The sequence below is a fragment of the Pezoporus flaviventris genome, unplaced genomic scaffold (genome assembly GCF_033815535.1).
Source record: "Pezoporus flaviventris isolate CSIRO_AGI_PZ_B2104156 unplaced genomic scaffold, CSIRO_AGI_Pfla_v1 ptg000073l, whole genome shotgun sequence".
Lineage (NCBI taxonomy): Eukaryota > Metazoa > Chordata > Aves > Psittaciformes > Psittacidae > Pezoporus > Pezoporus flaviventris.
The window spans coordinates 2,648,041-2,675,930 of NW_026892621.1; the positions used below are offsets into that span (position 1 = coordinate 2,648,041).

Genomic DNA, 27,890 nt, shown 5'->3' on the forward strand with positions numbered 1-27,890 from the left:
TGGGAAGGACTGGTTGCTTCAGTCTGTGTGTATGAGGCTTGAAAGATGTGTTAAGGTGCTAATTTTGATTTATTAGGAAGATAAAATTATAACTATTTTAAGTCGAAGCACTATATTGAAGAAGATATAAATGGACCTAAGATACAGACTTGCCTTTGTTTTTCAAGCATCATTCTGTTTTTTTGATTGGCAATGTATTCAGAAGAACGGTTTCCCAATCTAATTAAGATAGAAAACTTTTCCTGATGGAATGGATAAAATACATACAAGCCAAATCAGGCCCAAAGTCATCTTTCAATTTACTCTGGTTTTTGGATTATTTCTTTTTTCCCCGTAAGGTCACCATTTGCTACTTGTGTGCTTATTTCCAACAGCACCCCATGAAAACTGAATTTCTGAAGTGCAGAATTTTCATTAGACTTCCTAAAAGATACATTAAGTAAAATTAGATTCAGTTATATTCTTGGCTTCTCTTATGTCAGTAGGACTTCCTAGGGAATTACACTGTAGCTCAGAGACTATGTTTAAGCATTACTTCTCAGTCTTTATGTTTGACTACTTGCTAGCCTTGTCATACTGATGCTGTCATTTACTTCTGCTTCCTAACTGACTTGGAGTGGCTTCCTTGCCAGATGCACTTGGTGATTCTATATCATATTGATGTGAACTCTAACCGCCTTCTGGTGGAGATTTAAACGCAAAATGCTTCAAGTATGGGGCAACCTGACAGACAAAACCCACTGAATTACAGTGAATATGCTTCAGATGCGTGCAGGTTTGCACTTGTGGAAGAGTTGCATGTTGGCAGTTAAAACTTCCAAGATCTCTCCTTGGTACCATCACAGTAAGAATAGAGAGTAAAGCTGCGTGGAACTGGAAATTGAGTTATCGGGTGCTGTCTTCTTTGTGTTTCTTACTTGGCTTTACAAAGCAGGGCAAAACAAGACTTTCTTAGAGCCACAAAGCAACACTGGGGTACAGTGCTCTTGCTTACAGGAGATATACAAAGACATTATTTATTTGCGTTATTAACAGTGTGTGTAATGCATTTGTTCATTGGACAGAATTAAGTGTGGAATAGAGAGGTTTGCTGTGTATTTTCAAATTTGGTATTGTGTGATGGTCTGGGTGTGCAGGAAGGTTTGTGGGATTATTTTTTTTTAAATGGTGGTGTTTAATGTGCTTATGTGATGAAGAAATAATTTGTAATTAGGAACGTAAGAAGTGACTTAGTGGTTTGGACTCATGGTTCATCTAGCACATCGTGCTGTCTCCTGCAATGATAGAATCCATTTAGAGAAAGCACAAGCATCTGGCCACTTGGGTAGACTCCTGTCGTAGTCACCATCTGCAGCTATTGTATTTGGGGGCATGTGCCTGTCTGTTCCTTTTAGTGTCTTTTCGTGTGCCTGGTGTTAGTTTAATTCCTTTTTGAACTTGGGGTACTCTCCCCCTTATCTCCTCTTGTGCCATTAAGTACTGAAGGCTAACTACTTGCGTATCTCTTGCAAACCAATCTCCCACTGTTTCCACTGTGCTTCTTTACTTGAGAGGTTGTTTGGGGATTTGGTGAATAACAGTTTTACATTCCTCACCCAGCTCTTTCATAGTTTCTTAAACCTCGATCATATTCCCCTTCAGCTTTCTTCTCACCAGAATTCTAGCATCGCTCTTTTACTTTATAAACATGGGCACAGTCTGTAGTGGCAAAGTAACATCCTTGGTCTGGGACAAGTAAAGAGATGAAATGAGGCAGCAGCATTTGTACAACTTAAACCATAAAACTTTGGTTACAGATTTCTGACTAAATGGATAGTCCTTTCAGTCTGTTTTAGCAGAATTTTTCTTCCTGAATTTTGCCAGGCCATTCTCTAATACCTTTGTACATGAAGGTAGTAGTTTTATCTCCTCAGACAGTTGTAATGATAAAATAAAAAGAGCTTTTGAATAGGGATCTGATTTCAGTTGAGGGCTGACTGGTATCTACTAATAACAGAGAAATGTCTATCTAAAGGCTGGGGAGAAGGATGGGGCCTTCTTCTGAAGGCCAGTTTCAGTATTAGGCAGGTTTATTTGCTCTTGCAGTGTTGGTAAGTTATTTAGTTCACAGAGGCAACCATGTAAAAGATTAGCAGCTGGGACTTACAACTTCGCTAGTGCTGTGGCCCTGGTTTTGTACCTTTGCCACAGCTGTTGGAGATGGCTGTTCTTTAACTTCATTTTTTTTTCTCTTGGTGTATTTATATAGGAACTTAATGTACGTCAAGTGACACTCTCTGTTGATAAAGAGAAATATGGAGTCCGACTGAGAGCAGAACCAGATCACATGGTGCTTGGGAAGCGCTTGAAAGGTGCGTTTAAGCTTGTCATGGCTGCAATCAAAGAGCTGAAGAGCGAGCAGCTGGAGGAATTCCAGGAGACAGGTACGTAATGGTACAAACCACTAAACGATGGCAATGTTGACAGAAAAAAGAATCCAAAATTCTTTGGCTCATCAGAGAAAAACCCGAGGAATTGCTCCTGATTTTTATATATGAATTGAGCATTTTCAGGAACAACTGCACAAGTATCTTCCTGTAGGCTTAGGGAGACTGTAGGCCTACTTCCCTGCTGTTGGTACCCTATTAAATTTTATGTTCATGAGACTAGGAGAAAAGTTCTTTGTTTTTTTTTATTTCACTGACAGTAGATGATCAGTGGCCATATATGCTAATCTTACACTGTTCTCCTGTTTAAGTGTTACTGTAAGGCCAAGATGAAGTGGAGGCTAAGCTGTTCTGTATGACTGAATCATACTTGAACTGAGTATATATGCAATAGCTTTTATTCTAAAAGCATTGCTTCAATTCCAGGTTTACAAGTAGATGTGAATTTTCCAGCTCTGTCAATTTATTTAACTGCTGGAATGTGAATTTTCATTTCATTGAGTATACAGGTTATTGTTAAGTTTTATTCTGGTTCATTCAGATGATACACAGTAGCTGAAGCATCTGCATTTGAGTGAGCTCTGCTTGTATGAAAAATCTGACTGTGGGATAGTTCAGTCTTCCTTATCAGTGCTCAACTGCTTTCCACTGTATCACAAGTACACTGCTTTGAACATTTTTCAAGTCTGATAAGTGTTTCAAGCTTTTTAGATTTAAAAGAACTTTTTTACTCTACTTCTAAGAGATGCTCTTCCCCTGCCAATTCTGCAGGCACCATTGTTGTAGAAGGACATGAACTCCATGGGGAAGATCTTCGTCTCATGTATCAGGTTGCAGGAGGATCTACACAGTTTGAAGCACATTCAGATGCTCAGGTAGTGTATTGGTCATTTCTTCTTTTTGATTAAGGGATGTATTTCTCAAAGTAATATGAAAGGGGTGTGGTGAAAGCTGGGGTGTTTTGTTTGTTCAGACAGTTCAGCAAATTCCAGGAGCCTATCTTCTGGATTTTGGAGATGCCACAAGTACTTTTAAGAGTGAGGAGCTCTATAAAAGTGGACCTGAGCTTCTGAGCAAGTCACACCAGCTTGTTTCAAGTCTGTGACCTATTCAACTGTCTTTTGTGTGTTATTTCAGGTTTTAGTTCTGCTAGATGTTACCCCAGACCAGTCCATGGTGGATGAAGGAGTTGCACGGGAAGTGATTAATCGCATCCAGAAGCTTCGCAAAAAGGTTAGGAAGCAGTGCTTTGCAACAAAACATTTTACTTTTAAGCAATCTTTGGGCAGTATACAGCAGAAGCTTATCTTTTTAAATAAACATACAGCCCTGTATCATTTACTCCCCTTATATAGCTTTGACTGACATAAATGATTACAAATAACTATTTTGATTTTTGAATTCACGTATTAAGTAGCTACAGTTGAACAATGAGCTTGACATGCAGCATTAATAGTGAATTAACTAATTCATGTATGTTACTGAGCTCCTCTTGTTTTCTATCATCAGCCACATTGCAGAGATTCAGTTCCATTTAGGCTGCTCTGGGGCCTGCATGCTTCCGGACAAGAGTTAGGTTCTGTTCTGGCTCTGTTCCTGTGTGTTACTTCAGCCAAGCTGGTGAGAGCTGAGATGTCTGAGCCTAGGACTGTCCAAAGAAACAAACTTGTGTCTTAGTAAATTGCAGGAGCCATTTCTGGGACCAATTTGTATACCTACATGAATGATTCCACTCTAAATTGTTCTCATCATACATACAAATGATGCTGTCAGACCTTGGCACAAAGCACTTTGAAATAAGTGTAACTTCCCTCTCTCTACAATACCAATCCAGGAAGAGCTGTGCTTGCTATCTCCATTTTGTGCCAAGAAAGCATGGTCACTGTGGAGGTAATGTCAACTCTGAAAAGTCTTTAATTTCAAGAGAACATTAAGTAATATTCAGATTGGTACAAATTGTTCTGAAGATTTCAGAATCTGCAAGTTAGAGCCAAACAAACAAACAAAAAGCCAACCAGCCAAACAAAAAACCACAAACACAAATCAATCTTCTGTTCCCTGATGTGCATGTTACGAACATGGGACGTGTTGTTCTATGACACATGCAGGGTTTTCCTACTTGACTAACTTGGTGGCAATATGGTAGAATTTCTATCTCTTTCGGATTTTGGCTTGACGAAATCTTGCAAGAGCTCTAAATGATGTGTAGGGAGAATTTTCATGGGACATGTTTTTGGGAAAAGATATCTGTAGAGTTAAGACAGCATGAATCTTCAGTATAAGACTGAAAAATGACAGATCTATACCAGAATAGTTTGTATTTATTTATGTGTGTATGTTTATATAATTAAAAAAAACTACGTAGATTTATTTTTGTATAAAATAAAAACAGGAGGGAATGTGGCCGTGAGAAGAAAACTGTCTCCTGAGTTACTGGATGATTTAAATCTACTTCCATAATGACATAAAGCTGTAACTCATTCTCACTTAAATCAGTATCAAAGTACTTAATCTTGCTTTAATAATTAACATGATGCCAATGTGCATTTATTCTGTTGTTCTTTCATTCCTACTCCTGTTATAAAAGCGTGTATGTAGCGAAGACCACATGTTCCAGATCCACAGTAACTATTACTGGCATTAGGGAAGTCATTATTTTTAGCAGATTTGGGAAATCAAGTTTCCTTGGTGCTGCTGTCTTTCCCTTGAAACAATTTTCTTACTGAAGCAGCATGTTGCTCTAATAAACTTTAATAAGCGTATCATTCGCATGAGTTGCTCTTTTTGTGAAGTATATCTTACTGTGTGAGCTGTGACAGAACTAGTGTGACAACTTTAAAGTCCGGTCACCACCTTCCGAAACAATACCAGCGTGTCTTGGAGGCTGCTGGGTGTTAAGAAAATGTCACTGGTTGAGCAAATCTTCAGTAAAGAGACAGAAGTTTAATTTCAGGCAAACAGGGTGTGTAAATGCTGGAAAAATCCTTGTGCATCAAGAAAAGCTTTTTAATAAATTTGGTAGGCTTTCAGCTCGCCAAGGGGATGAGTTGGTAGATGAATTGGAAAGTGAAACCTTTTGAGTAAGGTACACTATTTGGACATCACCTTCTGACAAAAGAATTGTTTTATTCTAAATCTTTTGTAGAAACTTTAACAAATGTCTGGTAAATGTCTAAGATACTTTATTTTCTTTATCTTAATAAGTATTCTTTTGGTTTGTGTATGTGAAAGTCATCTTGCTGTCTAATATATTTGGTATATCCTACAGCGAAACCTGGTTCCTACAGATGAGATTACAGTGTACTACAGGGCACATCCAGAAGGTGACTACCTGGATACTGTTATTAAGGAACATACAGATTTCATTTTTGCAACAATAAAGGCTGCCCTGAAGCCTTACCCCGTGCCTACCTCAAAAGAAGTTCTTATCCAGGAAACAACCCAAGTAAGAAGGAAAAAGCCTTGAGTGCATAGTTCATTTTATCTGCTTTTAACTGAACAAAGTGCTTCAATTACAGAAAAAGTGAATGTCAGTATTTATTTGTGGGGTATAGTGGGTATTTTCATATATCTGAATCTCCATATTAGTATTTTTGGTTTAATAAAGAAGAATTGAGTTCTCTATGTGTACTGTGTTTGAAAATGAAGCTGCTTGAATACCAAATTAACTGTTTTAGGTAGTTGTTTGTGTAAGCTTAATACACATTGTAATTTGTATTTGGATTAGTGCGTTGTTTACACAGCAAAAATATTGCTGCTCTGATCTCTTTAAGTTAATAGACTTTTTTATTAAAATGTTCTCCTTGAAGGCTATATTTTCCCTTTTGGCTTAAGACCAGCTTCACTTACTAATGTTTGAGTATGTTTGGTTTTTCTCCCCTGTGTTGCTGAAGTTCAGTCTTTGGTAACAGTGCAGTTCTGCAGGTTGGTAATTCTTGCAGCAGCAGGTTTGAACCATTTCTTTTGTTTTGTTTCTTCTTGCATGTTTTGAGAATGCTTTTGCCATGGTTTTATTCAAATTTACTTTATTCAAAAGACATTCCTAGTGGAATTGTCAATGAAATATTATTCAATCCATGCTAGACTGGGAAGATAAGAAGATGTGTCAGGCTTGGGTTTACAGAATGGCTTGGAGATCTGAAAATAGGTGATAGGAAAGCACATATTTTATCCATCTTAATAACAGTATGTGTAAAGGAGATGTTTTACACTTAATTACACTTCTGAAGTTGTTGAACAAAGCTCTGTTTGGCCTTTTTCAAAGCCATTAATTTATTATGAAATTTTAGAGCTTATTAATTTAATCTAGTGACAAGCATATGGAAAAATGCTACATGAAATTGGAGAATATTGTGGTTGAGAAATCAATGACAATACTTTGCTGTTTCTTCTAAGTACTTACTTGATTTTGGTGGACAGTTTGATGTTAAAGCCAACATCAAATCTAAATTATAATGTAAAAGCAGCTGGAAAAAATGTGTAGTTCTGGGAAGCACTTGTCTGCCTCTGAAATTGCCTAGTGCGTGAGATGTAAGGTTGGCTGCTGTGTCTTTGTCTTTCTCTGAAAGATTATATGCCTGTGCAAGTATGTTTTCCCCCCACTGCTGTTTTTCTGTTTTCTGAATCATAATTGAATAGATTCTAGTGAAGAAAAACATTGTGGAAAGCTGAAAGATGAGTCTATTGGATTAATTTTGAATAATGCTGTCCACATAAAGATGAATTCTTGCCCTTACAGAAGGTTTTATGGGTATAATTGATAGCTGTTGTTGGGATGACAGCAAAAAACAGACATCAGTCAATTTTGGGGGTGATGAGCTGATGTGAATTGGTGGTAGGAGGTTTGTGGGTCAGGCTGTCCGTTTGCACAGATGTCAAGTTTGAGACTGGGAACACCTAAAAAAAATTAACTGAGGTACCACTATATATGATAGATAGTTCTGCGTGGCTGTTGTGATTGACGACCAAGCTGATAAAAATGTCATCATGTTGCAGTGGTCCTACAGCTGAGAGCTTGAAATCTTAGGCATGAGACTTGTTTAACGGGGCACAAAACCGTTAGCAGGGAGTTATAGCAAGTTCTGTGTACCAAAGCTATACAGTTTACGGATGGTAGTTGAGCCAAAGAAAAACTAAATGTAGAGTTGTTTGTTATTATTTTAATTTAAGGAGTCTCGATCACTACGAAGTACCTCCGTACAGAGTCAAGCTGTGTCTTTGCCACATGGTCTGCCTGCTGCACATTTAGCTGGTTACTGTGCATACGGATTTGGTGTCCCTCTGAATTGGTGGTCATGTACTACAGCTTTCAAATAGAGGTTGTAGAGGGAAGCAAATAACAGAGCAACTGTAAAGTCTTCCTTGTGAAGTCTTGCCTCCTGGGACTGCTCAGGGCAGATGTTTGACTCTGTACTCCCTGTTCTGCTGCAACGAGCTTGTTGCAGTAAGAGCAGTGAATAAACATACCTGAAATTAAAAAAACCTTTGGTGGAAATCCTTTCAAGTTTGGCTTTTTGTAGAGAGTTGAGGATAGCTGCAGCTGTTGCCAATGAATTTGTAGTTTGGCGCATCAGATGTGGCTGTGGTTAATGGTCTTCAGTCATAACTGTGTGGCATTTTGTACTAGCTGCTTCAGGCATTAAGACCATGGAGATGCGAGTTCAAGTTGAGCTGTGCATCAGCTGTCTTCTGTTGGTGGGTGCTGATAAGCAGCACTGACATGAAAAATTCTTTAGTGACCATTACACGCTTTCAGGTGTAAAAGCAAATGCAAGTTAAAAGAACAAAATGTTTAACTCCACATGTGAGTGCGTAAGTTAGCTGTGACAGGATCATTATACCAAATTTCTTGAAGTTATTAAAAGGAATAACAGAAGTGTGCATGATATTGAATATGTGTGGATACTGAGACAAAAATGAAATGCAGTCTGTCCTTTCTACAAGTATTTTGATTACATTCAGGATGATTTTTGCTGTGAAACTATTCTGATTCGATTTTTGATACAAGGCCTTAACTATAAATTCCTGTCCCAAAGACTTGCTGTGAAAAAAATAACAAAAAAACCACCAGCAGTTCCTTGAAAATACTGGGACAGAGTAGCAGCTACTTGAAAAATTAATATTTAATTGCTTGTAGAATGGATAAACACAGGATGAGATTTGCTGCTCCATCAGTGTTTTTCCCTGCTTTGTCATAGTAGCTCAGTATAGAGTAGCACTTCTAAGTTTGTCTGGTCACCTTTTGGACTGTGACTCTTGCCAAAGACTGTCTCTGAGTTTACAGAAAAAAAAGGGCTTAAATAGCCACTTAGTACCAGTTGTTCGTTGAAGTGGTTTCTGAATGACATTTGTTTAATTAAACATTTTAATTAAGAAATCTTTTAAAGTGTTGTTCTTGTGAAAATTGGTGTAGGTGCAGTAGTAATTCCTGCCTGTACTTAGTTCAGAAAAATACCTGTGATTGGAAAAAACGTATTTTTTAAACAGCTGTGGTTTAAGGTCTCTAGAGAATAAGCCTGTGTCTGTAATATTGCTACAGATCCTCAAGTCTCTTCATGCAGTGTCTCATTTGCGCAGCAAAATACACTTTACATTCTTGATGGGGTGTTTCAAGCTGTAGTTGATTCACTAATAGCTACTGGGGAGACAGTCACAAAGAAAGGCTGACTTGATACAAGGCAGCTGCTCCCCCTGGTTGTGCTCAGCAGCCCTGGGAGGCAGATGAAATCTTCTCCAGGTGGTAACTGAACAGGGCCCTGTTTTCAGATGCTCTGAACTACTTCTGGAAGAGTGTGCCTCCTGACTACATTGGGATTATATCTGGGAGACTGATCACTGTGCATCACTTGTGAAAATTAGACTGTTTATTCCTCTGGGTTTTATGTTAAAATACTGTTGTACCTTTAACATGTATTAAAGACAAATGTGTATTTGAAGTGCTCCGTCTCTGAAGGAGAGGTAAAAGTTGCTCCTTTATTGTAAGTCATGTTTAGTATAGTACAAGAAGATCTTAATGTTTAAGGAAAAGATTGTGTTTAATAGAACAGTATTAAAATAATCATAATATTTCTTTTTCTTCAGCTGAAGGGATCAGAGCTAGAAATCACACTTGTCAGAGGTGGTTTGTGTCAGGATGTTGGTCCAGCCTGTGCCTACGTCAACCTCAAAGTTTATATTAATGGGACGGAGCAAGGTAGGAACGTACGAGGTTTGATTTGCCAGCAGTGGTGGTAAAAGGTTGTTTAGAAAAGAGTGTGATGAATGTTGGAGCTGTGAATTTGTTTGAAAAGTGGTGCAAACTCCCTTCCAATAGTAGCTTTAAATAATTCTTGAAAATAAGTTCATTAAAAGCAAAACCACATGTTGTCCATGATATCTGCTTATGTGGACCTGAGGTAAATACTTGGGTGTGCACATGAATTATTTACATTCTGCAGAAGGGTTTAAATGTGAATATCTGTGTGGGGGCATACACACTCCATGTCTGTGTGTGTGCAGTCACCCAAGTGCAGAGTGTGTACCTGGAGCATTGTTAATTCTTGAAGTAGTACTGCAAACATAGGTTATGCCTTTCTGTGAGATACCGCTTTAGAGAAACTTGGACATTAAGTATAGTGCTAAAAAGAATACTTAAAACTAGAGAATACAATGGCTATGACTTGGATAATGAAAACTTGAGTGCAGGGATATCATTAAAAGTATTAGAAGGGTGAGTTGTATGTTAAAAGGAGAAAAAACTGCACTCTCTGGACTTTTTTTTTTCCTACCTGTTTACAGTTTATGTATCAGAGTAATTGTGCTTTTTTTTTTTTAATGTGGCTATAAAGCTGCTTACTGGGAATAACAGTGAATGTAACCAAGCTGGTGAATGTTTCAGAGGGCATGCGGTCTCTTGGGTTTTAATATAATACTAGATTTTAATTCAGTGATGTAAGAATTTTGACTGCTTTGTCAATAAAAACAAATTTAACTTCCACACACTAAATCTGAAGTACACTTGAGTCCATTTCCCTGTTTTCTTTCCTCTTTCCTTTCTTACTAAAAAACTGCCAGTGTTGTCAGTTAGTAGTTAGCTTAGAAACTCACTAGAAGCAATTTGCAAAAGTCATTAGAAAATCATTAAAACTTGGATGTTGCTTTCAAACGGTACTTTAATTTCTCAATTTTGGTTTTCAGATGGTGTGTTGCTGCTGGAAAATCCAAAAGGAGATAATACCTTGAACTTCACTGGACTTGTAGATGCTGTCTCCTGCATTTTTGGTCTTAAAAATTCAAAATTGACAGTTTTTAATGGAAAAACAGGTAAATGGAGTGCGACAAAGAAAATTGAAATGTTTTCTAGCAGCAGCTAGGAGTTATTTACTGTATAATTATTTACTGTATAATTTTTCTATATATATATGTGTATATATATATATACACACAAAATTGACTAGAAAATGTGTAATGAAATAGTATATTTTATAGTACTTAGCTTAAGAGACTGTGTTTATAGTCACATCGGAATGTTTCCAAAAGCTGCTGCTAAATGATGCTCGGCTTTTCTGTTATCTTAGTCCACTGCATTTCTCATTGGGCCAGAATCTGATTTCTTTCAGGCAGTGTTTCCATCAGGTCCATCCCTATGCTTTATATTGGTGGCAAGCTGCCAGCAGGTTTTGCATGCTTTTCTTTTTTTTTTCCTAATGTCTCAGTGGGCAGAGTGAGAACTTCAGTTGATTCAAATTTCTATCTGTAGATTAAAATGTTGCTTTTTCACCTGAGAGAAACCTGAGGATCTCTGCATTTCTTCTTATTTAGAAAAATCTATGGAATATTTTTGCAGCTTGAAGTTGGCCTCTGTTAGGACACGAGAATATCTTCTATAGCTTATGCACAGACTTGCAGGCTGTCTCACAGTTTGGTGCATTACAAAGATAATATAGCTGAAACAGAAGAAAAACATGAAAGATGTTGCAATTCGTGACTAGGAGACCCTAGCAGCAGACTGGTGTTCTCTTCCCCAAGATGAAGATGCTGGCTTATTATTACATTATGTATAATATTTCAGTACATTAAAACAAGTTACAACTTAAAAATCAGCAAACTCAGAACAGGATTACACTAATAACCGAACACTTTAGTGAAGAGATGCAGAGATCAGACCACTTAATAGCAGCCATGCCAGTGGCCTCAACAGCCACTGAAGAGATGTTTCAACAGTAATAGTAAACCCTTTGAATGGTCTTGGTGTTACTACAAGCTTCATCTGTTTCCACACCATTCATATTCAGTCTAAATGAGTGATAAAGAAAAGATAAAATACTTCAAAAATGGTAACTGGAAAGATACAGAAACAGTGCTAGTGGGTTTTCATAGAAATATTATGGCAGCAACTAAGGGGAAGATACTTTAGTTTGCTGTTATGAAAGGCTGCTTTGGGGTGTCCACGGGGCTGAGAAGGATCACCAGCTTGTGCCTACCTGCAATGTCAGAAGGGAAATAGTGTTCCTTGTGCCTGTGATGGCACTGTTAGTGTTATCATCGCTGTCTTTGGTTTTCTTACTTGCCTTTTCCTGAAGGTATTGCTAGAAGAATGTTTTGGGGGTTTTCATATCTGATGTAATCCATTACCTTGCTATGATAAAACCTCTTTCCATGTGGTGCTCAGCTGAAGTGAATAGTTCTATCATACAAAATGATTATGCTTTGCTTTCAGTTATAGGTGATTTGTTGGAAATTTTGGAGCCCTCTGTATCTTCTTCAAGCTTCAATTATGTTTTAAAGGAGAAAATAGTTTTTCTTGAAATCTTTTTCCAAAAAGTAGTGATATACTTCATAACAATGTGGTATGTGCCAGTACAATTCATTGCCATCGCACATATTAAGGGATGACCTGCTAAGGCCAAAAAGGGTTGGGAAACTCATCTCAGTAAGACTATAAGCATTTTGATTCCTCATTTATTTCTTCAGCCTCAAACAGGACAAAAGGATGAAGCATAAATCTGTTAATGCTGAATTCATAAAAAAAGGGAGAGAATATCAACCTTCCCTCTTCTTCCAAGGTTTTTTTCTGCTGTAGTAACAAAGGCTTTATGTCTTTCCATGTCACTTTTGTTCTGGGACTCCCTATCTTGGTATGCTGATTTTAAACTTTCACTCATTGGAAGTGGTCTGGGCAGAGCAGTGTTCTTTTTCTTTCCCTGCCCGCTTATTAACAACATGGGAATTCCCTTGGAAAGATTAGATTATCAAATTCACTTTTGTTGCAGTTTGGCAGAGAACTTACCCAAGTATTGATCAAGAGAAGATATGGCTCCCTGATGAGTCAGGGTTGGCGGCATGTACAATGAAAATAGCTCTTCAAGATGTTAGAGAAAAGAACTGAAATTCATGATGTTAGGTTTGGATGCAATCCCTTTGCTTTCTCAGCCCAGCCTATGCACAGGTAATGTTAGGTAAGGCCTAATGGTGGTTCCAGGGTTTCCTTAGGTGAGGCAGGAGGTTGGTATCTACCAGTGTGTCTGGGAGGAACTGAAAGGAAAGGTCATGCACTCAGGACAAATTGTTGCCGAATTGTTCCCATGTGTGGTAATAAAATTGTGACCCACTAAAACCATATTTCTGGCTCCTTGCTTTCCTTCCTGTGGTTTTTAGGGCTGTCCACTTTACTTGCAGTAATTTATTATTTTGTTTTCTAATTGTAAGGAGGATTTACTTAAGGTTGCATAATGGCAGTTCTTGTATTAAGGCAGGCTAAAATATGTCCCTGTTTCTTAGTGCAACATTGAAATAATGGGATAAACATTTGCTTCCCAACAGTGTATCGATGTATTTTGAGTAACTGCACAAACACTGAGCAAGGCCCTGGGATTTGTACTGACCTTCAGAAACTGAGAATAGAATTTGTCTCTTTATACATTAAAAAACTTTAATAATTTAAAGGAACGGGGCTAGGCTCAAGTCGGATGGTAAAAACAGTTGTGTAGGATTTCCTTTTTGCTCTAGGTTGCTGAAAAGTTTCTGAACTTACTGAAAATATTTTTTGACTTGCACTTGGCTTTCGTGGAGGTAGCCCATAGTGAAGAAGTCCTAATAAAATCAGTTTGTTCATCTTGAGGGAATAAATGAAACCATAAATCATGTAGGGCATAAAAAAAGGGGGGGAGGGGGAGAGGAAGATGGAAGGCGAGGCAAAAATCACCCCACAAACTTCTCAGTCCATGTCTTATTTCATCTCTATGATTTACAGTTGGCTTTTTCTTTTTATTATCTTGTTCTTAGCACTGTTTTCTGAACAAGAATACAAAAAGATTTTTCTTAATCTTCAATTTTTAAAAGGCCATGGGGCTGTAAGGCACCTTAGGCGAGTGTTACCATTTAAAGCTGCAAGGAGAGCTGACTTTAAAAGTGATTTTAATATTGATGAGCACTTGTAATAGCTGCTTGTTTTCAAGTGTGTTGTTATAGATGAAAAAACAATCCACTTTCTTCTTGCTGTTGCTCGAGGGCTGTACAAACTGACTCCATTGGCAGCACTGTGCAGGAGCCTTTCCTTGTGAAAATGTCAGTGGTCCTGTAATGCAACATACCAGGTTTGTTGGTGATGCAAATGGCCATTACTGTAGCTGCTGCCTTGTTGTGCTGCATCCATCTGCACAGATACCAGCAGCTGGGTATTGCCAGACCCAAAGTTCCTTGAGTTTCTGGCTCTGTTACTCTGCTCAGGGTGCTGTGTCCTGCTGTGACCCAGGAACGGCGTGTGAATGGCAAGCAGTGCTGCTTTAAGGTTATGCTAGGAAAAATCTGCTGTTAATTCAGTTATTTTCTTGCTTTCCTGTAAGTAAAAACAAAAGCAAAGTACCTCCTCTGCTTGAGGATGAGCCTTGCACCTCAGATGTACCAAGGAAGTGTTTGGGTAGCCAGCAGTGGCATTCTTGACAAGCGAAATTTAGAAGCTTTGCCTTTTTCTTTAAAGATACATAAACCCATTGTTTTTTAAAAGATAGACTTTTAGAATTGCAGAGGTAGTCTGAGGTTTTCATCCTTCCTTGGGGGGGGCTTATAAGCCTTCCACAGTGTGTCGCACTTTGATGTTCTGTGGCAGTTGGCAAAATTTGGAGAGCTTGTAACCTGTGATTACTTTCACCTTTCTGGGGGGAGGGTGTTTGGGTTTTGTTTGAGTGGGTTTTCAAGTCTTTTATTGTTGTTGGGGGATTTTCTTGTATGTTGTGGGTTTCTTTGGGTTTTTTATTTCATTTTTAAGTTCAGAGGCATCCCTGGAACAAGGAATGCCACTTGTGCCCCTTTGAAATTGGTTCAGATGAACTGAGCCTGGGCTCAGTGACATACAAATAGGGCTGACATGGGATGAAAACCTGTTGGAAAGAGGTGACAGATGTGCCTGTTGTACATGTACAGGCAATGCACAGTTCTTACAAGAAGTTAAATTTACTAACTCTTCCTGGATTTGTTTTCTGTTGTTGTTTGCAGCAGAGTGGTGACATTTCTCTCCATCTTTAATGTTGCGGCTCTCATTACCTCTGTAGCAGAGAGGCTCACGTATGCAGTGCAGTGTGCTGCCCTACGTGTTTAATCTGTGTTACAGAAACCTCATTAGCTTTTTAGTTGAATGCTGTCATGGTACTGGAGCTACTTCTAAAATCCTTTGAGATACATGTCCTGTTCTGGGTCTGCTTATCCACCGTTTTCTAAATACATGTGATTGGTTTAATCTGCTGAATCATCATCTTGTGTTGGCATTAAACACAAGCATTGTGGTAGAGGGCATTATTCATGAGCTGAGCTGCCACTGAATTCACATATATTGTTATCTGGAGTTGAATGAGGGAAATACCCTGATGTTGCATAATAACAGATACCCCATGTTGCTTCAGCTAGGGAAGTCAGGGTGCTGGCAGTCTTAATGAGATAGAAGTGGTTGATTTAATGAATAATTTCTTGCTTTTGTTTTAAGTTTTTTAACTATTTTTGTTGCCTTAGTGATCACACTGTATATGTGCATGAGAGCTACTTTCCACAGCAGACGAAGTGCTCCATGTTGTTAAGAAAACAAAGTATTTCTGCACAATCCCACTTTTCAAAATGGAAAAATTCTCTTTCCTGAGGAAGGAATTGCAAGGAGGGAAACATTTCCACAGTGGAATCAGTAGTTAGATAGAAGGACTTGTTGGGTGCTAACTGAGTGAGACCTGGACCTCAGCTTTGCTGTAATGGCCTGACTGGTCCCATTTTCTTTTTCAGAGCTGCTAAACAAAACTGACTTGCTGAGTCTCAGCGGAAAGACTCTACATGTGACAGCAGGGGCAGCGCCTGACCTGCCCAGCTCTGCTGAGGCTCTCCTCTGCCAGTACATCAACTTGCAGCTAGTGGATGCAAAGCCACAAGGTGGGTAGGACACTGCTCCTCATTTGCAGACTGAGCTGCTTGTGACACCATCACCCACTGATGGAGATAAGTATACATTTTCATTGGTAGATGGTGACCGTTTTTTTCCTAGTATTTGCTTTCTAATAAACACAATCTTTATACGTAGCTTTTCTCCCTCTTTTCATAAAGGAAAAGCAGAGCCAGTTTGAGGTAAGGACAGCATTTAAACAGGAGTCCTTCAGCGTTTTCCTTTTTCTGACCATCAGCTCACCTGTGCTGCTTATTTTAAAAGGCTGAGTCTAAACTGACCAAAAAAGAATGAGGCACCAATTCTTTACCAAGGCATTGTAAACAGCCAGTGAAACATTTCTTAGTGCTGTTTAAAAGATAAATGAGTTGTATTATTAACCTGATCTGTGGTGTAGATATGTGTACGTAATTCTGTTTCGGAGCTGTCAGTCTTTTAACTTCCACTCTGAAACCTCACACTGGAATAGCTGTGGTTTTAATATCTTGCTCTTAATCTCTGCCCTGTATGAGTCCTGTCTGGACTTTCCATGTGACATCTTACTGACTCTACTGAGATCCCTACTTGGGCCAAAAATGTGTTTTTTACTGGGATTTGATCATCAGAAGGTGCTTTGTGAGCTTTTGCAGTTCTTAATGGTTTGTGTGTCCTGTTGAGCTGTTTGATGTTTCCTAGTTTCTAGGTTATCTTGTTGACTCATGTAAAGAATTCTGCAAAATTTTCTTTGTGAAACTGTTAATAATCACTTCTCATAATACTGTACTTCTATAATTCATTACCTTATTTCATGAATATTTGTAAGTAGATTGGTATTGGTATTGCTCAGCACTATAAAGAGATAGAGACGAAATGGAAGAAGAAATCTTAAATTTCAGTTTTCCAAGATAAATGAAACAATACCATTCCTCACCAATAGTAATTCAACTGTTTCTCCTGTTCAGAATGTCAGAAAGGAACAGTGGGAACTCTTCTGATGGAAAACCCTGTTGGGAAGAATGGATTAACATACCATGGTCTTTTACATGAAACGGCAAAAGTCTTTGGGCTCAGAAGCAGGAGGCTAAAATTGTTCCTTGATGAAGCGCAAACTCAGGGTAAGCACAAACCTTTGGTTTGCTTGTCCAAGGATACCCTGGAAGTTTTTGTTGAGGAGCAGCTAATGCAGCCTGAGATCTAGTTTAACTACCAAATACACACTGTTTACACATTGGTTTCTACTTTTGCCAGGTAATTCAATATTTATTTTGTAAAGCCTTTAAGCACACATACATGTAGATACACAAAGTTCTAGTGGACTCCCTTCATGAAAAGGCCAAGACAAGTTCCGCAGAAGTTTCTTCTTTTCAAATGGAAAGGTCACTTAGCAATGTAAATGGTAGTTATGTGCTGCTGTGACTAAGGAGAGAGTGAATCTCCTCCCAGAAGTGATTGAATCTGAAGTGTGAATATTTTAAGAGCCTGTTCATGTTTTTTTTTGGTTAAATTCATATTGTTCAGATATTTTTCCCCTTCCTTTTGGAAAAGGGGAGTGGGTGGAAAAGAATATTGGATCTATTTTAGAGTTGTGTGAGTAGGTCAGACTTGGTTGGGTGCAGCAGCTGCAATTCATTCAGGATACCTGGGAAGCAGGAAGCTTTATCACATAGTCACAGATCTGAAATGTTAAAGAATCTTCCAAAACTGCAGACAGATGGTGAGGCTTAGAAACAGAAACCTCTGATTCATGAGACAGATAAGGCTGAAGATGTAGCCACCTGTAGTGCTAAGAAGTTGGACCCAAGAAAGATTTTGGACTTCATTTGACAGAAAGAATGGGTTGTAAACAACATGGTAAAAACCAAACAGGTATTTCTGTGTATTCAGAGAAATTTAGCTCTTCAAATAAAACAATGCAAAGGATTCTGTCTCCCATGAATCATAGTGGCATGATATAAAAGTGGTTTGGGAGGGGTACATGGCACGTATCCTTGAGTTATCATATGCTGGGTTACCTGTCCAGAAGCTAGCTAGGATGGGATGATTCTTTGGGAAGTACCCTGCACCTGATGAGGGGAGGAGGAGCAGAGCTTTTGTGTAGCTGGCCACAGCTGGGGTCACTTTGCTGCCTCCTGAGCTGAGGGAGCAGGTTGGAACCTGAGCAAGTAAGGTGTGGGTGTTTTTGTCATGGGTTTTTGGTTGTTTTTTATTTCATGTGACCTGAACTCTTTATTCAAAAGCCATTTTCTAAGTTAAGTGGATCTCAAATGTTGATGAGACTTTCTAGTGATAGCTTGAGCTAATACTAAAAATAATGTGCTGAATGGTGTTCACAGAGATCTGAAGACTGTAATGTTCAGATACAGCATGAGGTGTAAGAACCAAGTACATCAACCACACTTTATTGCATAACCGAAAAATGGATTCATGTGCGAAACCTTGTGGACTCAAAATTCAGCTGTTCAAGAGCAACTGATGCTGTACACATTTGTGTTTGGTTTCTATCATTGTTACGGGGCAGAAGGGGTTCACAGCAGCAGCATGTGGGTTAGTGAAGGTACAAAAATAACTAGTGTAGGAAACTTGAGTTTTGAAAGAGGGAAGTAACTGACAAAGCAGGAAAATGTGTAGCTCTCAGTTTAAGTGAGGATTTTTAAAACGTCTTAAAAGGGAAATCAGTTGCATCACTAGAACATATTTGTAGTATGAATTCTCCAGAGCTATTTAAACTTTAATTAAAGCGTATAAAGTGACAGTTCACAATGATGTGAAAGATCTGACTGGTCTGTAGTTCCCTGGGTCTTCCACTTTTCCATTCTTGAAAATGGGGGTTATATTTCCATTTCTCCAGTGGTCGGGAGCTTCACCTGACTGCCATGAGTTCTCAAATATGATGGACAGTGGCTTAGCAACTTCATTCGCCAGCTCCTTCAGGACCCGCAGATGGATTTCATCAGGTCCTATGGACTTGTGCATGTTCAGGTTTTTAAGATGGTCTCGAACCAGATCCTCTCCTACAGTGGGCCCAAGGTTTTCATTCTTACAGTCCCTGCATCTGCCTTCCAAGACTTTGGTGGTGTGGTCAGAGCCTTTGCCAGTGAAGACTGAGGCAAAGAAGTCATTGAGAACCTCAGCCTTCTCCAAATCCAGGGTAGCCAATTCTCCTGGTAGCTTCTGGAAAGGACCCATTTTATCCCAGTCTGTCTTTTGTTTGCTACATACCTATAAAATCCCTTCCTGTTATCTTTCACATCCCTTGCCAGACTCAATTCTAACTGGGCCTTAGCTTTCCTAACCTGGTCTCTAGCTTCCTGAACAACATCCCTGTACTCTTCCCAGGCCACCTGTCCTTGTTTATACCTTTTATAAGCCTCTTTTTCCCCCTTTGAAGTTTCCTCAGCAGCTCCTTATCCATCCAAGGAGGTCTCCTGCCCCTCCTGCTGCACTCCCTTCTAGTTGGGACGCAACACTCCTGAGCTTGCAGCAGGTGATCCTTGAATATCCACCAAGAGTCTTGGGCCCCCCTGCCCTCTAGGACTATATCCCATGGAACCTTCCTAAGCAGGTTCCTGAAGAGGCCAGAGTCTGCTCTTTTGAAGTCCAGAGCAGTGAGCTTGCTGCACGCTCTTCTCACTGTCCTGAGGATCTCGAATTCAACCATCCTGTGATCACTGCAACCAAGGCTGCCCTGGAGTGTCACATTTCCAATGAGCCCTTCCCTGTTGGTGAGCACGAGGTCAAGCATGGCACCTCTCCTTGTTGGCTCCTCCATTACTTGCAGAAGGAAGTTGTCTTCCACACAATCAAGGAACCTCCTGGATTGCTTGTGGCAGGCCGTACCGTCCCTCCAACAGATGTCAGGGTGGTTGAAGTCCCCCACGAGGACAAGGGCCTGCGAGTGTGAGGCTTTTCCTATCTGTCTATGGAGTGCTTCATCCGCAGGTTCTCCTTGATCAGGCAGGCTGTAACAGATCCCCACAGTAATGTCTCCCATAGCTATTTTCCCTTTAACCCTGACCCACAAACTCTCTGTTAACTGATCACCTGTTCCCAGACAGAGTTCCACACTCTCCAGTCTATCCCTAACATAAAGGGCAGCTGCCCCTCCCTGCCTGCCAGGCCTGTCCTTTCTACAGAGCCTGTAACCTTCCATTCCAACACTCCAGTCATAGGAGCCATCCCACCATGTTTCTGTGATGCCAGTGGTATCATATCCCTGTAGATGTGCACTCATCTCTAATTCCTCTTGTTTATTCCCCATACTACGGGTGTTTCTATAAAGGCAACTTTGTGTAATCCCATATTCATCTTTTTGTCAATATATTTCAAGGTCTTGCCCTCGAGACAAAAAACATTCAGTCTCTTGAGTAAGGGTCCTTTTATGGTTTATTCTAAAATTAGAAAGTTGTTTGCTGTTAACCATTTGAAGTGTTTGATGAAGATAACCCAGGAATTGGGAGTTTAGTGCCTGTTTAATAGAAAAAATCACTTGGTGGAAAATGAGTTCTTAGTTTTGGAAATGTTCTTTTTTAAAACACTTTCAGGTATAGGGAGCTGGGCAGCTGCTGTCTGTTGCCTAAAGCTCACCAACTCTTCAGAAACAAGTATGTTTTAACCCACATTTATAATGTTGGAAAAACATTCTCTAAATGTCAAAGTAGTGAGCATTGCTTATGTGTGAGCTTGACACAGGAGTTACAGGTAATAACTCTGAGATGAGTTCAGGATGAAGACAGTATTTCTTTGTGTGCTAACTCCAAAGCCTTCCTTTGGAGGAGTTGGCACAGGAAGGAGGATGTCCTTACATTTTGGTGATAAATAATAAATAGCTAAATGTTACTGATGTAACATTTTTATGGGAAGGGAAGGAAGGTTAGTGAGGGAATAAAGCCCTAATTGCTCAATTGGATTATACTTCTGTACTTCTAGCTTGTAGATGGGTATTCCGCCGCTTAAAGCAGTGTGCAACAGTGGAAGAGAACTCCTTAAAAACAGTGCCATCATGATTCATGAGGGTTTCTTAATTCTTTAATTCATAGATAGCTTTTAAACTTCAGACTACATGCTCAGTCTAAAAATGAAATGTTTACCAAATAAGATTGGGGCCTCAATGTTAGAAGGAGTGTGCATGCTGTTATATGGCAACAAAGCTCCCTGCTGCCATTTCTAGAATCAGCTTTCACTTGGACATCCTGTTACTTGCAACTGAACTGCTCTGACACTAACTCCATGGGTGTGCTTCACAGACTTGTCTCCCTTCACACCTCTGCCTCAGTCTCTCTCCACTGGAGGGGAGCCCAGGTTAGGGCACATGGATATCTGATGTCAGGTCTGTGATACAGTGCAGTGCACTTACAAAATCCTTTCTAGTGCAAAACCACCCAGCCATTCTGAATGTTGACCTGTTGTGCTCATGCTAGTGCCAATTTTAAAGTGATCTTTTATTTGCAAGTGTCGACAGGAATTCTAGTGTGCAGGGTTAACACTGCAGCCCTGATGCCCCTTTGCTGTGGTTTCAGTGCATGTATTTGTACTTAGCACTTTGAAGTTTTGTAGTAGAGAGACCTCTGGTATATTTGTTAAATCAGATTATGTTTGCTCCAAAGCTGTGCCTCCCAGAACTAAAACCAGTCTGCTTTGTTACTGGGGTAGTTTGCTTCCGCTGCCAGGCACTGAGAAGCATTGAGCCTAGTAAGCATCTGACTTCTCAGGAAAAATGCTCCATAAGGTGGCAAGAACAGTGAAAGATTTTCAGTTCCTACCACCTTTGTGAATGACTTTCTGCAGCCACAAAGTGCTGTTACTCTGTGTTTGTGTTTCATAAATAATTATAAATCCTGAAACAGCCTGTTGGAAGTATGCAGTATCCTTACAAGAGGTTTTGTGATGAGACTTTATCCTATTACTGTTCTGAACTATGTGCATATAGCTATGAAAAGACTTAAGGAATTGATCTGGTAGGTATGAAATTCCTCCTGCGTGCTCTCTCAGATTGCAACATTCTTTTTTACAGCAGATGCTGCTACAATCCTTGCTTGAGTATAAAACTCAAGTTAGTATTTGCACATTCTTACTGTGCTCCTTCCTATGTAGGCTCTGTATTCTGTCAGAGATGGGATATCAGAGGCACTGGGTGTCTGTATGGCCATTGTGACTGCTTTTCAGTGTATGGTGTTGTATTGTGAATATTGGCTTCATATCATTGCATCATAATATAATTTGTCTGAACTTGATGTTGTTCTGTGTGTGTGTGAAACTGGGAGCTGTGGGCTGGTTTAGGCTTTCAAAAAAATTCTACTTTATAATCTAGAAGGGTATCTTAAACCCTTGGAGCAGCAATCCTGCCATGTGGTGAGCCTTCCTTTAATGCACTGTGCTTGAACAGGAGGGAGTTTTAAGCTGAGCAATTTCTGTCCTAGTTCCATTTTGATTGAACCAGCAGAACTAACTGAATTGAAAAAAAAGTGTGTGTTCATAGTCTTACCTGTGTGCAAGAGCACTGACTGTGTTCTGTTTCTCTGTTTTCTTGGTTTAGAGATCACAAAGAACATCTCCATGAAGAACTTGAACATGAAGACTCTGTATGTTCGTGTTATACCCACCACAGCTGAATATTGAGAATTCCATTTTTACGAATAAGACCATGTAGACTTTTTTCCACAACAACTGAAGGCAGATTAAATGAGTAGGCTTTTAGATTAACATCCAAGTTGTGTGTATGGTACTTTCGACATCTCAAGTTGCACACAGGTTGTTATCTACAAGTGCATGTCTAATATGCTGCTCTTTGGTTTCAAATACGATGTATTTTCATTATTGTTACCTTATGATACTGTAAAAGCTGTTCAGAAAAATGTCAGAACTACTTAATCTTAGATATCTATGCAGTAATTTGCCTGAAAGAAATGGGACTAGTACCTCAGCGATGCTGTTCTCTGACTATCCTTTATGCAGAGGGCATCTTTCCTTTTCTAAACTATGGGTTACCTACAAGGCTCTATGAGATATATATCTCATGTGACAGATAGCTTTGAAACTTATTTAAGGGTTACCCTCTTTTGTTCATTCATACTAGCTGGATTTTCATGAAGTGTGTGGCTGTTGGTTTCAACACCTGAAACAATAAATTTGCTTCATCTCCAAACTGTTGTTTCCCTGACTTCAGAGTACTTTTGCTTCCTTACATTTTCTAAAGAAGATAAGACTTGGCACAACGTGTAGATCAGGAAAACCTGCAGAAGCTTGAAATCTGAAAATGTCCAGACTGAATGCCAGTGACTGGATTGTGACACTGACAGGTTTGGGGGGTTTTGTTTGTTTAGGGTTTGGGGGGTGGGTTGTTCACTTTGGTTTCAGATTTAAAAGCAGCTTTAGTTTTAAATTAGTGTTGGGGTTTTAGTTGTTATAATGGTCAATACAGCTTGCCAAATGTTTTACTGTTAACTTGTGCATCTGTAGGCAAGTAAAAGAAGAGGCCACCTTTTTCAGTTTGAGGATGGTTTTTGACTAGTTTGACTTAAACTAGAAACTTAAGCACACTTGAGTTTCGCTGCATTTCAAGAGTGTTTTTAATCAGTGTTGGAACATGCAGTGTGCTGAACTGGAGAAGATACTTGTGCACACAGCTGCCTTTGCTGCTGCACCATGTTCACCATCCTGAGAGTAAGATGATGTACCCCGAGAACAAGTGTTTAGCAGCAAGTAACATTGGTAAGAATAGCAAAGTCTTACTGAGCATGTTTTTCCATTGCTCTATGTTTTTTCATCTTTACGCTGAATATAAACCAAAGCTATTTTGTGATAACACTAGGTTAGTGGGAATAACTGTAAATAAATGTTCTGTGTAACTACTGTGCTCCAGTGGACCATAGCAAAACTGTAAGTACTCATTTGAAGTAAATCGAGTCTCTGGCATTCAGCTTACATAAAATTATTTTTATCAGTATTAAAAATGTCAGTGCCTGAACCTATTGAATCACTGGCCTGTTCAGTTTAATGAAAATGGGACATTGCCCTCTACCTTTCCCTGTAAGTCAGCTTGCTTATCTTCTTATTGACATAGTGACATGGAAATCAATTTGTATTGGCTTTTTTTTTTGTCACATTTATAATGTTCAGGTTATGTCAGCTGTGAAGGTAAGATTTCTGCTGTTCCTAAGCTGAATAACTTTGCTTTATTGCTTATGGAGAATAAATGAAGATGCAGATGATTGCAGTATAACCTTGTTAATAATGAGACACTGTAAAGGATAATGTTACTTGCATTTTTAAAGAGTTATGTGGAGTTTAGCATTTTGTGTATGTGTATTTTATTTCTTAAAGAGTGCTGCAAGTTCCATGCAAGGACTCGATTAGATCTGTAAAATATATACTCATCTTTTACAGGGAATTAAAACCACAGCTAAGATCTATGAATTCCCTCGGAATTGCAAACACAAAAAGATAGTAATCTTCAGCAGAACCCTTTTTCTTTCTCAAATAGATTTATAACTGCTTAATATAAAAAAAATAAGTTGCTGTTAAGAGCAGAAGTGCTTCTTGTAACCTTAGTGCAATAATCTCACATTTTACATGTGGTAGGAGTCGAATTGGGTTTCCTGGATTTTCTGTAAGTGACTGCTTAATGCTGAAAATGCACTGTCCTTTCACTTGATTTGATGCCTAAGCTTCCTCTGTGAAGGTGTTCTGCAGAACAGCACTACCTGCAATGTGCTGTTAAAAGACCAAAGGCATACTGATAAAAAGTACACTCAGAGGGAAAGGATTTAAATTATTCACTCCCAGGAAAGGAGTGACGGAAAAGTATTGCTGATAATTCTCTCTGTCTCTCTTAGTTCTTCAGGCCCTATGCAATCAAATAAGCTTTAAGACAAAGTTATCAAAGAAAGCACTTTAGTTTTGTAGACTTGGTTTGTGCATGAGGCCGTGTGAAGACTGTTGTATGAGCAGAACTGTTACCTGCTTCTCAGAGAGTTTTTACTCTGAAGAGTGACCTCAAAACCAGAGGGAGGCAGGCTGTTGCTTCAAGAAAAGGAGATGATAATGGATTTCAAAGTGAAGCATAGGGTTGGTTGTTAGTTTGGTTTTCGTTGTTTTGTTTGGGGTTTTTTTACTCCTGTTTTCACCACAACTTCATGTGCAAACAGGGGGCTGAAGGAATGCTTTCCTGTGCGTTTCTGGTCTTAGCACAGAAAAATGAGACACAACATGGCCAGAAAGACAGTGGAATGTTGAACAGCTGTGGGTAGGGTATGCCTCTAACCTAACACTTGTGCAGGGACACCACCTTAACGAGGGAGGGCCTCTACCTGGCACTTCAGATTTTGGTAAGGATGTCTTCTAGGCTTTCTTGATGTTATCTGGCTGCATTTCCTTCATTTCAGTAAAATACAAATATACATTCCTGTTGCTTGAGCTGGAACTGAATGGAAGCATGCTTTGAGCAGCGTAAGCATGTACTCCTACTCCCATGTTGAAAGTGTCATTCCAAGTGGCAGCGTGACACAAAGGACACTCTTCCAAAGGGAGACAAAACTCTCTTCCTTGTCAAGGTGTATGTTCAGTGAGCCCTATGTCTGTGTTTAGAGGAGCTGACCCAAGAAATCCTTCAGTAGGATTTGTTTTGCCTTTTCCAAACTAGGCTTGAGCCTAAAAATGGGAGGAGTTTTTCAAGGGAATTTTTCTGTAGGGCATGCAGTGTAAACAACTGCATTGAAGCTGTTGTCTCTTCATGTGGCTTGATTGTGCTTTTTTTCTAAGGTATTGTTTAAAGAGAAGTGGGTGTTGTATGGGCAGAGTTACCCTACCTTTCTTTCCAGGGTGATGGACTTTATTTGCAGGGTCAGAAATTGTACGTGGTGCTCGCTGGTGATTTCCTGGCTCTGCTTCACCTCAGTGTCTTTTCTTCATGGCACATACTTTTCATCCTTCCTTCTTCCTTTTCCTTTGTCTATTTTGTTGTTGTTGTTGCTGTTAATTTCTCAGCTGTGGCTTTCTGCCCACATTCACATACTCTTCATGGGTTATGATGACTGGAACAGAAACCAAAGTGTGCCCTTGCACTCTCCAGGTTGGTCACATCACAAGTATGGAAATGCCCATAAATGCTATTTCTGTCTTTGGCAGGATTGGTAAAAGCTGGCAGAGGGGTACATTCAATATGCTTAGAACAGGTAATGGAACGAGGAGACCAGAGTTTATCTGAGGACACTGCTGAAAATGCTTCTGAGCCAGTTAACTTGACATCAACCTTTTACATAAGTATGTAATTTAAAAAACAGTTTTGTTACAGAATTAAAGTTTAATTTTGCTTTCAGGTGCCGCGCTTTTGGTTGGCTATGATCTCTCACCTCTAAAACACACTGACAGTGCACGTTAGGAACAAGTTGTGACATGTTTGGGTGAACTTGTGCTTTCTCTGCCTTCCTTCTGCACATCTGTTTTTAGTATTTTTTTTTTATTATTCTGGATAATGTCATTGCTTGAGAGAATTTCTCATGGGATCTGGGAGTGGGGAATGTTTCTTCCAAATTTTTTTGAGTTTTTTAATGCACATGTATCACCTCATCTAGGTTGGACTTACCTTATCTTGGTCTGATGTGGTACTTTTCAGGATTGATCTACTTCAATTAGCTTCCCTCTTGAATAGCTTGTTCTACAAATTAGGTTCCAGACCACTATTGCCTGTCTCTGCATAGGGAAAAACACTGTCTAGGCGCTCAGGACTGAGTTATGGCATTCACTGTGCTCTGGAGGTTATGTTCTTGAATTTGGTTGCAGTCTGCTGGCCTCCTGCTGTTGCCTCTCACCTGACAGCAGGCTCACTGAAATGTGGGCAGCATCCAGTGACCTGTAAGGGCTGGACTTGCTGAACCAGCTTTTTGCTGTCAGGGAGCTGTAGGAATGGTACAAACCAGATCTATTGTTAGAGCTGTATCCACAAACTGTGGTGCAGCAGCTTAAAAAAGAAAACCAGAGACATCTTCCCCCCTGCCCTTCTAACCCCTGCCATTTCCCCTCTTTCTCTCAAGCAACAGCCCCTTGAATCTGTGGAGGCTCGGTTGGGCTCAGAGTGATTTATCTGTCCCATTTTTACCAGCTAGGAATTGAGCCACAGATCCTAACTGGCACCCTTGACAGTGCATGTAGCAAAAGTGCCTGGCCTTGATCAAGACTGGTGCGAGGATGACATGCTTGTTGGGCTTAGCAGGAAACACCGTGAAGCTATGTGGACAGCAGAGCAACATGGTTGTGTGTTGCCCACCAGTCCTGTTTCCTTCTTTCCTCAGAGTAAGTTAATATAATGGTGGGTCAGCCTAGCTATAAACCATAGTGGTTTTATTTCCTTTTTCAGAACTACAGTCAAAGCCTTGCATTTCTGGTTTGCTTTTATGCGGTAAAAAAGTATTGACTGTTGGTATCCTTCTGCTAGTAACTTCCTTCCAGAGAGAAGAGTGGTTTTAAGGAGAGAAAAAATAAATCTGTTTCTCTTCATCCTGTTGTAAGTTGAATAGCAGCTGATCAGCTGAATGGCCTCTTGCAACTCAGAATCTGTTTTTCCTGTTGGTAAAGGTGGAGCCTGGGTATCTCTGTTACCACTGGGTAAGCACAAAGCAATTACTGAGTACGTCAAACCATTGTTTTGCTCTTTATCTGATTTCTTATGGTATAGACTCCACACTGATGAAACAGATTGAAAAAAGAATGTGTGCAACCGCCTAACAAAAGGTGAACTTCAAAACTGTCTCAACTAGTTTCCTTTAACGTCTTTCTTTCACAGAGTGAGCAGCACAGTGTCATTCCCGCACAGAAGAAATTTTACAGCATGAGCGCTGCTTGCTGAGTTAATTTTACTCTCGCTGTGCTGTGAGTGGTGGTTCACTGGGCTTGGGGGAGGCTGTGTCTTCAGTCATCTAATGTTTTCCTGCTGAAAATGTTTATGTAGCAAATAGAATTATAGCTTCTATGTAATTGAGGTGGGAAAAAGGTTCCTATTTCGGTATGTCTGGGTATTTCAGTTAATTTCCAGTCTCTGTCTGCACGAAGTTCTAATCAGAGGTCACAAAGCTCCTCAGAAGACTTCAAAGGTTCCT

General features: G+C 39.6%; 1 protein-coding gene across 9 annotated transcripts in view; it reads left to right on the forward strand.

Moving 5' to 3' along the window:
- The window catches only part of IARS1 (isoleucyl-tRNA synthetase 1), a 231,906-nt gene that overhangs the window by 86,939 nt on the left and 117,077 nt on the right, over nucleotides 1-27,890 (forward strand). For 7 of the 9 annotated variants that reach the window (XM_061472908.1, XM_061472914.1, XM_061472911.1 and 4 more), the window contains 9 exons: nucleotides 2,249-2,423; nucleotides 3,198-3,301; nucleotides 3,564-3,659; nucleotides 5,695-5,871; nucleotides 9,507-9,618; nucleotides 10,602-10,727; nucleotides 15,669-15,812; nucleotides 16,764-16,916; nucleotides 22,334-22,902. In XM_061472908.1, the coding sequence (XP_061328892.1) occupies nucleotides 2,249-2,423; nucleotides 3,198-3,301; nucleotides 3,564-3,659; nucleotides 5,695-5,871; nucleotides 9,507-9,618; nucleotides 10,602-10,727; nucleotides 15,669-15,812; nucleotides 16,764-16,916; nucleotides 22,334-22,416 (1,170 nt within the window). In that variant the 3' untranslated portion in view covers nucleotides 22,417-22,902. Of the gene's footprint in view, nucleotides 1-2,248; nucleotides 2,424-3,197; nucleotides 3,302-3,563; nucleotides 3,660-5,694; nucleotides 5,872-9,506; nucleotides 9,619-10,601; nucleotides 10,728-15,668; nucleotides 15,813-16,763; nucleotides 16,917-22,333; nucleotides 22,906-27,890 lie in introns of those variants that run through there. The other 2 variants (XM_061472909.1, XM_061472913.1) reach the window with 2 other exon arrangements.